Raw genomic sequence first — 17,391 nt, 5'->3', positions numbered from 1 at the left:
CCTGGACAGTCTGTGGTGCGACATTGCGTTGGCGGATGGTACGAGACATGATGTCCCAGAGGTGCTCGATTGGATTCAGGTCTGGGGAACGTGCAGGCCAGTCCATAGCATCAATGCCCTCGACATACAGGAACTGCTGACACACTTTGGCCACATGAGGACGAGCATTGTCATGCATGAGCAGGAACCCAGGGCCCACTGCACCAGCATATGGTCTGACAATGGGTCTGAGGATCTCATCCCGGTACCTGATGGCAGTCATGGTACCTCTGGCTAGCACGTAGAGGTCTGTGCGGCCCTCCAAGGATATGCCTCCCCAGACCATCACTGACCCACCGCCAAACCGGTCATGCTGGAGGATGTTGCAGGCAGCAGAACGTTCTCCACAGCGTCTCCAGACAACCCCTATAAAAGGAATGGATTTGCAGGTGGTGGCCACAGACCATTTGCCTGTCTTCATCTTTGTTTGTATATACACGAAGCGTTTTTGAATAAATGTCTTGTTGGATACACTGGTTGTACGGAATATGGTTTGTTTGTTTGCTTGTTTGTTTTCTCACTTTAAACTCACTCTCATGTAAAGCAAATTGCATTGCACTTTAATGCAACAAATGCTCTGTATGGACAAAGATTGATTAATTGATTGATTGATTGATTGATTGATTGATTGATTGATTGATTGATTGATTGATTGATTGATTGATTGATTGATTGATTGATTGATTGATTTAAAGAACAGTGTTTTCAGTATGCACAGTCACATACATTTGTGTGTATTACGGGTCATGTTTTTCAGAAATGCTGATGTTACGTTTACACATGAGAACAGTATTTGAATAAACGCACCTTACTAAAGAGTAGTTTCTTTAGAAAATGTTGCTCCATGTTGCACCTCTTAACTTGCATCCCTGGGGTAGTTTGTGTTGTGCTGCATCCCTCAAACTACAGGGGGACCCGGTCTGGAGGACCGCAACTCCTCTACTGTTGACCTGTGCAATAGTCATCCTGTATGTATGATGGCCCAGATGGACATTTAAGGTTCTCAGGTACAGGAGGACCAGTCTACGAAGCCCTCAAAAGCTCAGACTACTGGGGCGTCCGGGCAACATAGTGGTCTATTCCATTGCCTACTAACACAGGGATCGCTCGTTCGAATCCCCGTTGAACCCGGCTTAGTCGGGTGTCCTTACAGACACAGTTGGCCGTGTCTGCGGGTGGGAAGCCGGATGTAGGTATGTGTCCTGGTCGCTGCCCTAGCGGTGGTAAAATCACATTTTAAGGGGAAATATTGACAATACAAAATGCACTTCATGTCATGCTTTTATTGTAGTGTTTAATGTTAACGTAAATATTTCAGACTCTAAAATCCCAGGCAGGAACTTAGACACAGTTACAATTAAAACACAAGTCTGAATGTTATAAGGTGTTTGTTTTTCTAAATGTCCCATCAGTCAGTCAGTAACTCTGCATAGTAGAAGTCTCACACGTTGATCAGTGTCCATTTTGTATGTGATGTGAACTTTCACCTTGACGTTGGTAGCATCCATGTCCCAAGAGAGACATGGATGAGAGAGGGGGGGGTGAGAGAGAGCGAGAGAGAGAGAGTGTGTGTGTGTGCATTTGTCTGTTTGCATATGACGCGATGTCCCACGTGAGTGTGTGTTTATTATGCATTCGTCTTTTTGCATGTAAACTGATTTATGTCCCATAAGTGTGTGTTTGTGTGTGTGTTTATGCATTTGTCTGTTTGCATTAGACGCAATTTGTGTTCCACAAGTGTGTGTGTGTGTGTGTGCGCTTGCGCGAGCGTTTATGCATTTGTCTGTTTGCATGTGAACTGATTTATGTCACATTAGTGTGTGTGCGCGCGCGCGCCATGCACGTGCATGCACATGTCCGCGTTTATGATCCCCTCCCGTGTCTGCATTATGTGGGTGGACTTGCCCACCCGGTCCACCTGCACAGCCGTGTGTCTGCGCGTCATGTGTGTGGCCGTTCCCTCCTTTCTGCTGGCATTTGCATCTCTCGGTGTCAGTCCTCCTTGCTGGCGGCGGGGGAGGTCAGCCCCGCGGTGCTGTTGCTGAGGGCTTGCTCCAGCAGGGCTCGCTGGGCCACGGCGGGCAGGTAAAGGAAGCCATAGAGCAGCCCCAGCACAATCAGGGCCAGCAGCAGCGGGACGCCCCAGTCGGTGGTCATGATGGGTTCATCACAGCGGGCCTGCAGGAACGACTTGCTCTGCATGGTGTAGACGACAGGTCCGCTTGTGTACCCGGTATACGCACACACACGGCTTCAGGGAGGCACAGGAGGAAACGACGCCTGAAGGAAATGCAGAACCAGACCATAGGAAGGAGATCAGGATAAGGAGAGCGTTCATAATATGACGCATGGTAACACGATACGTAACATAATACAAGACGTAATATTCTCTCTTTACTCCTAAATGTGATATCAGCCACCTGAGTGAGAGAGAACTCTCAAAAGAAACCGTAACTCCTCTTTAAAATACACTTTCAAAAGATAATCTACTACTACTTTCGGCTGCTCTCGTTAGGGGTCGCCACAGCGGATCCATCTCTTCCTGTCCTCTGCATCTTCCTCTGTCACATCAGCCACCTGCATGTCCTCCCTCACCACATCCATAAACCTCCTCTTTGGCCTTCCTCTTTTCCTCTTCCCTGGCAGCTCCATATTCAGCATCCTTCTCTCAATATACCCAGCATCTCTCCTCCACACATGTCCAAGCCATCTCAATCTCACCTCTCTTGCTTTGTCTCCAAACTGTCCAACCTGAGCGGTCCCTCTAATTTACTTGTTCCTAATCCTGTCCTTCTTCATCAGTCCCAATGAAAATCTTTAAATCGTCCACACTGCCACCTCCAGCTCTGCCTCCTGTCTTTTCGTCAGTGCCACTGTCTCCACACCATATAACATAGCTGGTCTCACAACCACCTTGTAAACCTTCCCTTTAACTCTTGCTGGTACCCTTCTGTCGCAAATCACTCCTGACACTCTTCTCCACCCACTCCACCCTGCCTGCACTCTCTTCTTCACCTCTCTCTTGCACTCCCTGTTACTTTGGACAGTTGACCCCAAGTATTTAAACTCATACGCCTTCATCACCTCTACTCCTTGCATCCTCACCATGCCGCTGTCCTCCCTCTTCCGTCTTGCTTTCATTCCTCTTCTCTCCAGTGCATACCTCCACCTCTCTAGGCTCCCCTCCACCTGCACCCTACTCTCACTACAGATCACAATGTCATCCGCAAACATCATAGTCCAGAGAGACTCCTGCCTGATCTCGTCCGTCAACCTGTCCATCACCATTGCAAACAAGAAAGGGCTCAGAGTCGATCCTTGATGTAATCCCACCTCCACCTTGAACCCATCTGTCATTCCACCCGCACACCTCACCACTGCCCCACTTCCCTCATACATATGCTGCACCACTCCTACATACTTCTCTGCCACCTCCTCATACAATATTTTCAAAGATATATGAAACCTAATTGCTTGTTGGATGAAATAATTTACAGATTAAATTTAATCCTCTCGAATTTAAAGTTCCTTTTTTAATTTAAATATGGACCTTTTTGAAAATTGGCTCCTTACCCCAAAGAAAGACTCCTGCCCAGGTAACACACCTGAGCTACCTGCAGTCACACGAGTCTGGACAGAGGGGATGAGTCCAGAGAGTGCAGAGAACAGCGGGCACCGCGGACAGATAACAACACTGAGTAAAGAGATCAATCAGCTAATCGATTTATCAAACTGATTGATCGGCTCAGTTCCAACTCGGCGACTCTGTGTTAAAATCTAGGAAAAAGGTCCAGAGATCATCGGGAGTAGATCCGTGAGGGGACCAGTCGGCTCCGGGAACATGGATTCAAAAAATCATGGAAAACGAAATAAATGTGCACGTGCGGGTGCTAATTCCCAGAAACTGCTTTAAAAAAAAAATGACAGGGCCCTCCGATGAAATCTGCACTCGTTCCAGTTACATGTAAAGGACTGACTTAAGGATGGACAACGGCTGGCCGTTAAGAAGCAGTGATGTGAGAGCTGCAAGACCCTTCCCATATGTCCGGTCCGAGGTTCTCTCCTCCTCCTCCTCCTCTTCCTCCTCCTCCGTCCTCTTCCTCTCTGTCTGTTTGCCCATTTGTTACATGATTGAAGGCCATCTGTCACGAGAGCCTCACGGTTTCAGGTGCACCTGCATATTCTGACCGGGCAAAACACTCTGACACACACACACACAAACGTGTTCAGGTAACAGTGTGGAGTGTGAATGTTCAGTGTGATTGCATGAAGAGTGTGTGTGTGTGTGTGTGTGTGTGTGTGTGTGTGAGAGAGAGAGAGAGAGAGAGAGAGAGAGAGAGAGAGATTTCCTTTCTCCGTAAGCGCCAACGAGTGACGCTCCCTTGCGCGTGCCCAGGTAAACCCGTCAATCAGCCAATCAGCACTGAGATGGATTTCACCCAGATGTTATGCAACAATATCTAGAAATGTAACAATAACCATAGAGGTGCTTCGGATCAATCCCCTGGGAGCTGTGACACCTGTCAGTTTCAAGCACACACTGATTTTGGTGGACGCACTCAAACACGCCAGTCTGACCCCTTCTGATGCATCTTACACACACACACACACACACACACACACACACACACACACACACACACACACACACACACACACACACACACACACACACACACACACACACACACATTTACACCCTTCTCTATTGCATGTCTCTCCGTCTGTTACAAACACTCACGCACGCACACAGTCACACACACAGAGGCAGGGGAGCAGATTGGATTATGAAATGTTGATTGTTATATAAATTCTCTTATTTATCTTCTTAGCTGAAAACAAATACATGGCTGAATTCAGGGATTATCCAGAGGTCAGACTCCACTATAACATGGACATATAACTTTCTAAAAAAAAAAATACTGACCTTCAAAATGCTGTTTCTGCGAGGTAATAAGATTCATTCAGTCTTGTTTATTAAGGCTGGCATGTAACATTTAATTCAGAGAATATGAACAACTTATTGTGAACATAATGCATAACATAGTGTATATTAGGGCAAGGATCCTGGTTATGCAAGAATGAAAAATGTCTATTTATGTCTTGATGCATGCTCAATAATCCAAGTAAGAAAACCAAAGAAGGCTGAATCAGTTCATCCGGACACAACCTTTACTGAGAGAAACGTTTCATCGCTCATCTAAGTGGCATCTTCAGTCTCAACTGACTGCAGGTATCTCCACCCTTACAAACAACACAGCGGCATAAACATTGTGTTCAGATGAACTGATTCAACTTTGTTTGTCCATTTATTTAGTGTTAAAGCTTTATTTTGTATTAGTCACATGACAATCTGTCAAAAAAATTTTTTGATATTGCTGCCTAATGTTAATGTTCTTCATCCAAGCAGAACAGCAGACAGTGTACCATGTTATTCAACAATCAGTTTCAGCCAAGCAATCTAATTGGTCACAGACATTAATTACCACGAGTTAGGGCTAGTCATGCTAACGGTTAGCCTAACTGTCCTTCTGGATGCCATGCGTGATATGCCTTGTGCAGGCACCCTCAGCTTGTTTGTTAGCTTTCCTGTTTTGGCTTTATGGCCCAACTTGGAACAAAAAAAAACTAGTTTCTAGTTTAAGTGTGTGTGTGTGTGTGTGTGTGTGTGTGTGTGTGTGTGTGTGTGTGTGTGTGTGTGTGTGTGTGTGTGTGTGTGTGTGTGTGTGTGACTTTCCCACCTCCTACACACTCCCAAAATGTGGGCTATAGGAAGGAACATCTTGGTTAGCTTGCCATATAACAAAGAACCAATAAATACACACACACACACACACACACACACACACACACACACACACACACACACACACACACACACACACACACACACACACACACACACACACCATAGTTTCTTTTCCCTGTAGCTGTCATTGTCTTTGATATTTCTTTATAAGGATACTGTGTGTGTGGAGGGGGGCAGCTAACTCACTCCTACACACACTAGACTTGAGCTTTTCTTCAGCACGTACACACAGTGGGAGGATGCATCACTTGCAAACGTACACACACAAGCATACGCATGCACACTAATGGTAATATTGCAACAACAACAAAAAAATCCAAGTTTTCCTAGCTTTGAGAGATATTATTAGCACAAAAAAAACCTCTCTGCAACTGAAAAAAAGAAAAGAATGGATATATCCAGTTGTTCTCCCTTTCAGATCTCTGGCTAGTTTCTAATTTTGTCTCCTTTTTTTTCTGACAGTCTCTGTGTTGGTGCCAAACAAAAGCCGCGTATTAGGACGAACACACATGAACATACATACCCATGCACACACATGCCCATGCACACTAATACGTACTGACCCCTGCAAATGAAGTGTGTCAGAGGTCAAGGTGAGAGATTATGGGTGTTATGAATTATGGCTGAGTGAACAGAGTTTTATTGAAATGCAGCAGAGACAAATTCAATAAATACTGTGACCCAGGCCATATATTGGAATGACCAACATTTTGTAAAGAGGAGAGGAGAGGCAGTTGTTTGAGATGAGGAATAAGGGGAGAGGAGGAGTGGAAAGGAGAGGTCAGGGGAGGAGAGAGAGAGGAATCTCAAAAATATAATGCCAATAATTCTAATATCTGAATAAGAAATTATAGCCTTTGCCCTCATAGGCTTCGGTAATGTCTAAAATTGCAAATTCAGCCCCTGTAATCCTTAGTATGGTCATTAGGTTTCTGCTTTTAAGAACAATCTTTCAAATTATGTTATATTATTTTCAATGTGTCAGTGAGTGTGACAGATGCATTGAAATTAGGGGAGGAAATGCTGTGAGAGAGGAGAAAAGAGGGTACAGGGAGAATAGAATAGAATAGAATAGAATAGAGTAGAATAGAATAGAATAGAACAAGAGAGATGAGGAGATCAGTGGAAGTACAGAAGATGTTTCAGTAATGTTGTAGTGCTTTATCATGTTTGCATAAGAGAACAGAGGACACCTAAAGGCTTGCTGTACTGTCAGCACTGTGTCCAACTGGCCTTTCAGTCTCTTGTTTGTTCTAGGATAGGACATTTTACAATAAGCAAAAACAGAATATGACGGATAACATTAGGCTGATTGTTGTATTGCTTGAGAACAGTGTACACATTAAGAGATGTGTGTCATCACTGTTGCAGACGTTTCAATGAAAATTTCACTCCAAAGACAATAACCCTGGTTCATTCAATACAGGCATGGAGGAGAAAACAATAGCTTTCTCGCTGACCTTTTGAAATGTCCATAGCCCAAACAGAGAGCAACAATTCTTATTTCACTCCTTAAGTTCCACATGGCTGATACACATGATTTTAGTTTAGTTCTCTGTATTCTATCTTATTTTCATTTATCTATTCATTTATTCGAGATTTTGAGTTATTATAGTAATTCCCCGATTCCTTCTTCTGGTCATTTAGCGGCGCTAATGCACCTGAAAGTTGTTTGTCAGCGGCAATAAGAGAAATCAGGGGAAGAAGAAGCGGAAGCGAAAGAAGACAAAGAAGAAGAAGAAGCAGAAGAAGAAGAAACAGAAGCGGAAGCGATAGATAGACAGATAGAGAGAGAGCGAGAGAGGGGAGGGAGAAAGAGAGATGGGGTGGTCGTTTCAGAAACCGGATCTGCGCTAACCGGATCTGCGCATGCGTCTTGCTGGAACACGGTTGAAGCATGAATCAACAGCTGATAGTTTTGTGTACACCAGTGTGTGTTTTGCGCCCTGTTGAATATCCCCGTTAAGGTAACTGCCTTTACTGTATAGTGCGATTGTCGGAGTGCGTAATTTCTTCGTGTTGAGAATCAGGCAGTTGTGTTGGGATTATTATTATCTGTTAGGTCTCCGTGCTAGCATGCTACAAACAGCTCTGCTCATCTGGTTTTAGTTCAGCGTCATTGTATTTTGAAATGCCGTTTTTGAGTTGTAAAGTCATATTCTATTGGCATGTGCAATGTTATGCATGTTAAACTGTACTTTAGTTAGACTGACAGTTTCTTGTTCCGTTTAAGTAATGATAATAAGATCAGTGGCGGACTCGGGCTATTTGAGAGGCAGAGGCGAAAAAACATAAAAAGGGCACCGGCAGTATAAGGTGGGGCACCAGTGTGCAGAAAGTACAAGTTTCGTCGACTGGAAAGGCACCCTAGAGGAAACTATATCACGATGTCTTGCACATTGGGCCACCCTAGAATACACTTTATCATGCATTAGCTACCATAGGGGCATCCAGGAGGGCACTTTTTGTGGCGTATTTTCCAAACATGCTCCCGCCCCCTCCTCGTCCAACTGTTATAAGAATCAATGGAGCTTGGAGTCAGCAAGTACCTCCCGATTTGATATTATGCTATTTTAGCATGGCCGGATTAACCCACCAGGGGGCCCCGGGGCACGCACGTCCATTGCCCCCCCGCCCCGTCAGACAGGCTACGCAAACAATACTAAACATTGTTAAATGAAAAAAGGCGACTACAAAGTACAACACAATTTTGAATCAAAACAAACAGAGATGAGAATAGCAGCTCACAGCATTGCAAACATATTGCGAAGCCTTCTTCCCACTTACAATGGCTTACCAACAGGAAATAAATGTTTGTTTCAGAGCAAATAATTTAGTGAAATATGGGCATATTTTAGTAAAACTATCTGTTAAATTGTTTTTCAGTATGGGCATTCTAGCTAGCACAATTGTTTAACTTTACACAATAAATCAATAGTGACTGTAATTTGGACCCCGCATCAATAGAAACTGTAGCTTGGGGCCCCACATCAATAGAGACTTTGTAGCTTGGGGCCCTGCATCAGTAGAGACTGTAGTTTGGGACCCTGCATCAATAGAGACTTTGTAGCTTGGGGCCCTGCATCAGTAGAGACTGTAGCTTGAGGCCCCCATATCAATAGAGACTAGCTTGGGCCCTGCATCGCGACACAAGGTTGGAACAAACGTCCCTTGTAGGGTATGATTGGGGATCCCTACTATACGCGAACACAATACCCCAGACCTTTTGGGGCCATTCGTGGTCCGGGGCACTAGCCCGGCATGCCCGGTCCGTAATCCAGCCTTGTATTTTAGTGCCATTTCGATACTGATTTTCCAATATCACAGTTTTATTAATATTTCAGTGTGACATAATTTTTAAGGCTTCTTCCCATTTTGAAATGTGAAAACTGCAATAATCCAAAGAAAATATATTTGTGTTTAGGGCTGGAAACAGGCAGGGCCCTCCTGATTTGATATTTCAGTGCTGATTAGATATCTATTGCAATTTTTTTAAATATCATGGTAATATAAATATTGTGATTTGGTATTACGGTTTTAAAGGCTCTGTCAAGCCAAATTGTGTCCGAGCTGCCGAACTGTCTGGGGGATGTCTTCCCAACGCAATCGTGACAGCTCGCATTCCTGACATTCCTCTCTCGCTGTAGTTCGTAGAGTTGTAATATTGCTGGCAAGAGCAGGTTTAATAGTGTATTTTTTTTAGCTACATCGTACAATACATGCACAGAGTCACCTTTTATGTTCGACTTGCAATTATTTATATTAGGATATGTTTTCCCGAAAAGCACAAAAAAGCATACTTTTAGGCGAAACTTCATCTACTGGTTGATCACCTTGTTATGTAGCGTGGACAAGATTTTCTTTTTTTTTTTTTTTTAAATTTATTTCTGATTTTTCCCTTTTTTTCTCCCAATTTAGTGGCCAATTGATCCCTATTTTAATTCAAACACCCACCCTCGTATTACATGCGTTCGCCAACTGCATCTCTCCGGCCGGCAGTCTCGAAGGAAAGCGCCTCCCCACTTTCGTGACAAGGCGAATCCAAGCCGAACCACTGTTTTTCCGACACACACAGAGACGCATTCACATGACGAACACAAGCCGACTGCGCCCCCCTCCCGAAGACAGCGTTGCCAATGATTGCTGCTTCATCGAGTCTCGTGGACAAGATTTTCAATAAAGATGTTCTATAAACCTATTTTCCATGGGAAAATTGCAATAATGCAAAGTAAATGGAAAAACAAAATGCATTTATTTTAAGCTCCGTGTGTTTACAGAAGCTTAAAATGTGAGTTTACTTCCGAGTAAAAATTCAAAGTTTCATTCAAATTCAGTCATTTAGAAATATAGAAATTATTACATCAATCTTCTTCACAGCTTCTGTTCGTTCTACTTCAACATTGCAATTCAGGGGAAATGCTGCAGTATTGAAATTGTCAAGGCTTAGTATCGCAGTTTTGTACTGAACCGATCCCTTTCACCACCTCAGAGTCATTTTAATATTGATTTTCATCATCTTTACCCCAAAAGATTTTGACAGTAATTATTTTGGGGAAATCTACTGAATTGATGTGAATTCTGTCTGCAGGGCAATGTGAGGGGTGTCTGTCCATCAATAAAAATGACAACTGTAGAGCCTGCTAGTCTGGAGAGCCTGCATGTGCTTTATCAGGATGATGACTACATTGTGGTGGACAAGCACTGGGACATCCGCATCGACAGCAAGATGTGGTATGAGAAGAACACTGTGCAGGCACAACTTAGACATCACTTCCCTCACCTGGCAGACCCCGACACCTACTATGGATTCAGGTGAGTGGAGAGAATGAAGCTACAAAATCAGTATCGCTCTTACTGACAAGTATGTTAAATGTGGATGATTTAAATACTACTTATTTTTGAGTGTTAGGATGACGGGAATGGTGGAACATTTGGACAGTAAAATATTTCTACCACCTTAGAGGCAAACATTGTTTAATTATGTGTGAGGCAGAGAATGAGAGATCAGATTTGGGGCTGTGGGATCAAAATTAGATAGCCTCTTTAGGAAAATAACAGAGAGAAAATGAGCCAACTGTTTGTGCACATGCACATCGGGGGGGGGGGGGGGATGACTTGAAACCAAAGATCAGAAAGGAAAGGCAAGGCTGTGTAGAGAAGTGTTGGAAAAGTTTGGGTGAATGGTGTTTTGCAGACTCCGCTCTGCAGTAAAGAAATATTGCATATCCTCATGTCCCTCAGCAGAAATGTTACCTAGAAAAATATGCTGCCTGTGCCTCTCTCTGTTTCCCTAATAGACCTGTGAACACTTTGATGGGGGGAATTTGACACTACAAGTTATAAGAACTCATCACTAACAAATTGATATTACATTGGCGAAGAGAGGAGACCACAATAGAGAGCAGTGTAGCGAAAGAAAGAAGAGAGGGCATCCAGGTAGCGTGGCGGTCTATTCTGTTGCTTACCAACATGGGGCTCGCCGGTTCAAATCCCCGTGTTACCTCCGGCTTGGTTGGGCATCCCTACAGACACAATTGGCCGTGTTTGCGGGTGGGAAGCCGGATGTGGGTATGTGTCCTGGTCGCTGCACTAGTGCCTCCTTGGTCAGTTGGGGTGCCTGTTCGGGGGAAGGGAATAGCGTGATCCTCCCACGCACTACGTCCCCCTGGCAAAACTCCTCACTGTCAGGTGAAAAAAATCGGCTGGTGGTTCCATGTGTATCAGAGGAGACGTGGTAGTCAGCAGCCCTCCTCAGATCGGCAGAGGGGGTGGAGCAGCGACCGGGACGGCTTGGAGAGTGGGGTAATTGGCCAAGTACACTGGGAAGGAAAAAAAAGGGCGGGGGGGAGAAAGCATGTGTCAGGCAGTTGCATAAATAGGTTATCACATATCCATATCGAAAGCAGATTGAAGGAGTATTGATCATAGGAGTCATATTTTAATGATGCATTTCTGAGACAATATACTTGCAGCCAGTGTGCAGTCACTCCATACATATGGGAGTGACCATACTGTAATTATGTAGTTGTGTGTGTGTGTGTGTGTGTGTGTTATCAATCAATCAAGCTGCATGCTTGTGTGTTTGTTTGTGCCAAGAAGATGCATTTCTTAGGCTTGGTGTTTATAAAACCTCTCAAACCCCATCTGTAGAATCATTCTCGGTTTGCAGATGTGACATGGAGGAAGACTTGGATTATTGATATTTAATTCACCAGACTTTTACTGTTGGTTGGTAGCACAGGAAGAAATCATCCTAATACAATTTTTTGTGAGTTTAAATCCATTTTCTTGCAGTATGTCATCATATTTCACTCCCCTCGGTTTTGTGCACAATTGAAAACTTATAAAATGCAGTTGTCTGAAAGAGTGGAATAAGTGTATTTTGATACTAATAAAAAAAGATAAAAAGTTGTTGATGTCCCTCTTCTTGCAGTAAGGGCATCAGTGTTTACCTTCACATCCGCGAGCATTTTATGAGATTGCCAAGCTAAACCTCCCCAGAAAGGGCTGGAAAATAACCTTCTCCATTTCCCAGACACTGGCAGGCAAAATCCAACATTCATTAACATTCAACATTCATTAACATACACCTTCCCATTTCCGTAAGGCTTCATATAGATTTTAAAGAATAAAATAAGAATTCTTTCCTTGTGTTTGGTTGCTTATCAGAGTGACAGGAAAACCAGACTTTCCAAAACAACAGTTGACAGGTTGTAGTTTTCACGTCAATGACCAGCACTCCCAGATTTAACTGACTAATTATTCATGCTACTTAATCCACATTAATTCCCTTCGCCAGTTGTTTAAATTTCATTTGCCATTTTTGTTGCCAGCAGAGAAATTTTCATTCGGAGTTTTAGTTGCAGTCAGTGACTTGTAGTTCCTGTGTTTTTATGCCACCAGGTTTTGTCACCAGCTGGATTTCTCAACCAGCGGGGCACTCTGTGTGGCCCTGAACAAGGCCGCTGCCGGCCGGGCCTACCGCTGCTTCAAGGACCGAACGGTCACTAAGGCTTACCTTGCTCTGGTGTGAAATACACACACACACACACACACACACACACACTATCAAACTATAATGAATGTTAGTAAATCTGTTTTGAGTCATCGAATTTATCTGCCTACATATCTGTCTGTCTATTCCACATCCCACATTTTTGTCCTTAATTTTTTTCCAGTCTAAAATAAGCTGTATCTTAAACTCCTTGACTTTAATTCTTAACATTTGTGTATGTGTATATACATATATATATATATGTGTGTGTGTGTGTGTGTGTGTGTAACAGAAAAGTAAAATTAATTATGCTGCTTCTTTAACAACAATAAGCTTTATTTATAGAGTATGTTTGCTTCCTCAGGTGCGTGGCTCAGTGAATGAGGAAATCAGAACTCTGGACTTCTCCATTGGGAAGAACTCCACGACAGGCAAGACTCACATGATGTGTATTAAGGGAACAGAAGGTACATGGACCACAGTTGTCTCTGTTTGGGTGTTTATATGTATAACTGAGTCTGAGAGTTAGAGTTTGATCTTGTGTATACTGTATGTATTTGTATGTGTGTGTTATGTGTGAAACAGTGTTTTAGGGGTTGGCTCAGAGTGTGTGTGCATGTGTGCACATATGTAAGAGAGTTAATTTTGTCCCATGTTTTAATCAAAATCAGAATTGCCTTGTTTGCAAAGGACATGGAATGTATGAGATGAATATACAAGTGCAGTGAAGGATGTAGACTATACATATCGCCTCACACTTACACACCCAGCTCATGATTTGACTTGTCCCAAAGACACATTCTCAGTTTCTGTGTCTTTCTCTCTCTGTTTTCCTCTTCTCTCTTCCCCCCTCAGGTTGTGAAAACCCTAAACCCTGTCAGACCGAGTTAACAGTTTTAGAGTATGGAACATACGATGGAGACCCTGTCACCAAGGTGCTGCTGCAGCCACTAACTGGTAATGGGACACTCATGCCAAAGAAAAAAAGAAACACTACTGTTATTTACAGTTAACGACAGATTGTTCTCATAGTGTAAGCTGGTGTTGACTGAGAAAGAGGTTGAGCAGAGCAGGTGTAGTTACTTTTTAGCTTGCAGCAGGCAATGCAAATAACATATCCATCACCAGAGATGCAGCCTAGTCTTAACAAATGTCTACATCAGCCAGCTGTAGTGCACAACCCAAATGGGCAATAGCATGCATGAATTTGCAGTCTCTCTTTTAAGTAACATGGTCAGCAGCAGGTTTGTTTGTTTAGAGCGCATAACTAATATCAATTTAACACTGAGCATAAAGAAAAAATATGCATCTCTGTATACTGTAGCTGTAGGCAGTTGTACCTGTGCCTCTGTTTTGCAAAAACTTGATGTTCTGCCATACTCTGCAATGCGCAACCATCCTAAGGCCAGGTTCATACTGGATGCAGAAGCTGCACGAAGCACTGCCCGCTTCCTTTCGGCGCTCATGTTAACCAGTTGGGCTGTTCAGACAGGCTGGCTCTCAGTCTGCAGTGATAGTTTAGGTTAGTTCTGGTCTATATTCTCCACACGCCATGAACAAATCTGTCAAGAAAACACACTGATAATCTATTGTAAATGATAAATTATCTGATTCTGCTAAATGATAAAATATGCATCCCATGCTTGCAAACCCTTGTTTGGCTTGATTTTCCTGCCCCTCTCCTCGCTGTTCTGCTGAAGCAGAGAGCGAGAGAGATGAGTAGACACACACACACACACAAGTGGACAGACAGAGAGAATTATCTTTTGTGCATTTAATCTAGAGAGAGAGAGAGAGAGAGAGGATTTGCATCTAACCAGTGCTGAGAAATGCGCTTCTGGCATGAACAACCGAGCTCCTGCACGAGTATGAATTTATGCTTTGCGGCGCCTCCATGTCCAGTGCGAGCCTGTCGCAGAGAAGGTGTGGTTGGACACTAAACCCCTAAGACACTGGGGTGGCTTCAAGTTAGTTGGTAAATAACTAGATTAGGTGTTTATCACTTTAGCACATCTTTATACCTATTGAGAATGTAGATGTAACCCACACCCTGGGACTCTGCGTTGTGTTTCTTTGTGTGTAGTGGGGTATTGTGCAGAGAGAGAAAAAAGCACCGGACACGGGGGTTGTCAATTGTGGTTGAGACCGGGTGGCACTTTATTTGCTCACAACAGCTGCTGGTCCATAACCTTACGAGGTAGTCAAACAAACTAAGGATAGGTGATCCCATTACTAAGTGATCCCTAAATGAGATGAAGGTAAAAATCCTACTACATCTCATTTAGGGATCACTGCTTCTAAGTTAGACTGGTTTCAATCAACTGTTCAGTTAGTGTTCATTTTAAGATGGAGTTTTCCAATTATCTATTGTAACATGGAACAGGTGAACTTAGAGTAATGGATGGAAAATATCGCTCTCTCTCTCTCTCTCTCTCTCTCTCTCTACTAATGTTCACGTATCAAAAACACATTCATTTTCTTGAATGTGTATTCCCCCCCACTTGCTTCCTGCCCCCCCCCTTCAGGTCGGACCCACCAGTTAAGGGTCCACTGCAGTGCAATGGGCCACCCTATCGTTGGAGACTTTACCTACAGCTTGGGAGAGGACGACGCTCCCTACCGCATGATGCTGCACGCTCACCTCCTACACCTTCCCCTGGAGCCCCAGCCCCTGTTTGTGTTTGCAGGAGACCCCTTTCTTCCCACGGTGGACCGCAAGTGGGTCCCGCAATGCACAATACGGACACTGGAGGCCACTGTGGAGGCCCTGCTGGAGCGTAAGGTGGAAGAGGAGAAAGAGAAAAGGGAGGAGGAGGAAAGGGAGAAGCGGGAAAGGGAGGAGAGGAGGAAGGAGAGAAGGGGACACAAGTTTGAGGAAGAGAGTGAGGAGCAGAGGAGACCTTGTCAGGAGTGGCTGAGTGAATGGGCTGGGGACTGATGTGACTTGGTGTGAAACGTTTTGATTTGTATTCATTGCAGTTTATTTTTAACAGTTATTTATCAAATGTTAGCAACTTGTCAGTGGTCACTTTTCAACGTCACCCTGGTTTACTCTTGCACACCGACACAGGGAACACTTGGGAGCTACACAGTGCCTCAATACATTCGTATATCATTTAGAAAAGTTAAAGTTGGTGAAAACAATTGCTTTTAAATGCTGCTATGAAAAATCACATTTGATGATGAAAATGTTAAAAATTTTATTTATTGTTATTATTCCTTATGGAACATGTCTGTAATTTTTCTGCTCCATTCTGCTGTGTCTGTGCGTCTGTGTATATGCCAAAACATTAAAACCACTGACAAGTAAGTGGCAAGTAAGTGATTATGATTATGATTTATTATGTCATTACAGTGGCACCTGTCAAGGGGTGGGATATATTAGGCAGGAAGTAAACTGAGTTCTTGAAGTTGATGTGTTGGAAGCAGAAAAAATTGACAACCGTAAGGATCTGAGCGACTGACAAGGGCCAAATTGTGACGGCTAGACAATTGACCTTTCGCAAAGTCCCGCCCCCCTTAGTTACTGCCCGTCAAGCATTTCAGAACTATCCAGGAAGTAGCCGGAAAACACCAAAACATGAAGGAAGAAATCAGCGCATTGTGTGGGTAAAAGTAACAGTAATAATACGTTAGCTGTATTAGCTATCAATAATAGCTAGTAGCAAGCTTAGCTTGGAGCAGACAGGTATTTTTGTTGATTTTGGATGGATTAAGCTGGCCATGGGGTCTGCTATATTGCAAAATCTATTGCCGACATATTGCTTCTTGCGTTCTGGGTTTCGGGAAGGGAAAGAAAATTACACCCCCTCCAAATTTTCCAGATATCTAGTATCCGATTTGCAGATCCCATAGGCACACCGTTTCAGCATTTTGTTGTGTTTGAAAGCTTGACGGACCGTTGCTAAGGTAGGATTGGACAAGCACCGTTGTGGGGCGGTACTTTGCGAAAGGTCAATTGGTTCACAGTATCTCCAAAATGGCAGGTCTTGTGGGGTGTTCCCAGTACGCAGTGGTCAGTACCTACCAAAAGTGGTCCAAGGAAGGACAACCGGTGAACCGGCGACAGGTTCGTGGGTGGTCAAGGCTCATTGATGCGCATGGGGAGCAAAGACTAGTCCATCTGGTCTGAGCCCACACAAAAGCTACTGTAGCTCAAATTGCTGAAAAAGTAAATGCTGGCTATGATAAACAGGTGTCAGAACACAGTGCATCACAGCTTGTTGTGTATGGGGCTGCATAGCCGCAGACTGGTCAGAATGCCCATGATGACCCCTATCCACCGCCTGAAAGCACCTACAATGGGTATGTAAACATCAGAACTGGAACATGGAGCAATGGAAGAAGGTGGCCTGTCTGATAAATCATGTTTTCATTTACATCATGTGGACGGCCGGATACGGGTGCGTTGTTTACCAGGGGAAGAAATGGCACCAGGATGCACTATGGGAAGAAGGCAAACTGGCGGAGGCAGTGTGATGCTCTGGGCAATGTTCTGCTGGGAAACCTTGGGTCCTGGCATTCATGTGGATGTTATTTTAACACATAC

At 43.9% G+C, this 17,391-nt stretch overlaps 1 protein-coding gene across 2 annotated transcripts; it reads left to right on the top strand.

The window, feature by feature from the left end:
• The first annotated feature begins 7,696 nt into the window (after positions 1 to 7,696).
• rpusd1 (RNA pseudouridine synthase domain containing 1) lies at positions 7,697 to 16,151 on the top strand. 2 transcript variants are annotated; one of them, XM_056288327.1, is made up of 6 exons: positions 7,697 to 7,815; positions 10,437 to 10,660; positions 12,752 to 12,875; positions 13,207 to 13,273; positions 13,698 to 13,799; positions 15,368 to 16,151. In XM_056288327.1, exons 2-6 carry the CDS (start codon positions 10,470 to 10,472, stop codon positions 15,778 to 15,780), a joined length of 897 nt encoding a protein of 298 aa, XP_056144302.1. In that variant the 5' UTR covers positions 7,697 to 7,815; positions 10,437 to 10,469; the 3' UTR covers positions 15,781 to 16,151. The 2 variants fall into 2 exon arrangements, with proteins under 2 accessions (XP_056144302.1, XP_056144301.1); XM_056288326.1 differs by having other exon boundaries at positions 13,207 to 13,309.
• Positions 16,152 to 17,391: the final 1,240 nt, after the last annotated feature.

This window comes from Lampris incognitus, chromosome 10 (genome assembly GCF_029633865.1).
Source record: "Lampris incognitus isolate fLamInc1 chromosome 10, fLamInc1.hap2, whole genome shotgun sequence".
Taxonomy (NCBI): Eukaryota; Metazoa; Chordata; class Actinopteri; order Lampriformes; family Lampridae; genus Lampris; species Lampris incognitus.
This window is presented reverse-complemented; position numbering and strand designations above follow the sequence as displayed.

Bases quoted from the DNA above. Each gene is read 5' to 3' on its own strand.
- rpusd1 (XM_056288326.1), top strand. From the start codon at position 10,470: ATGACAACTGTAGAGCCTGCTAGTCTGGAGAGCCTGCATGTGCTTTAT. The intron at 13,310-13,697 runs GTACATGGACCA...TTCCCCCCTCAG, and splicing joins GTGTATTAAGGGAACAGAAG to GTTGTGAAAACCCTAAACCC. The intron at 13,800-15,367 runs GTAATGGGACAC...CCCCCCCTTCAG, and splicing joins GCTGCTGCAGCCACTAACTG to GTCGGACCCACCAGTTAAGG.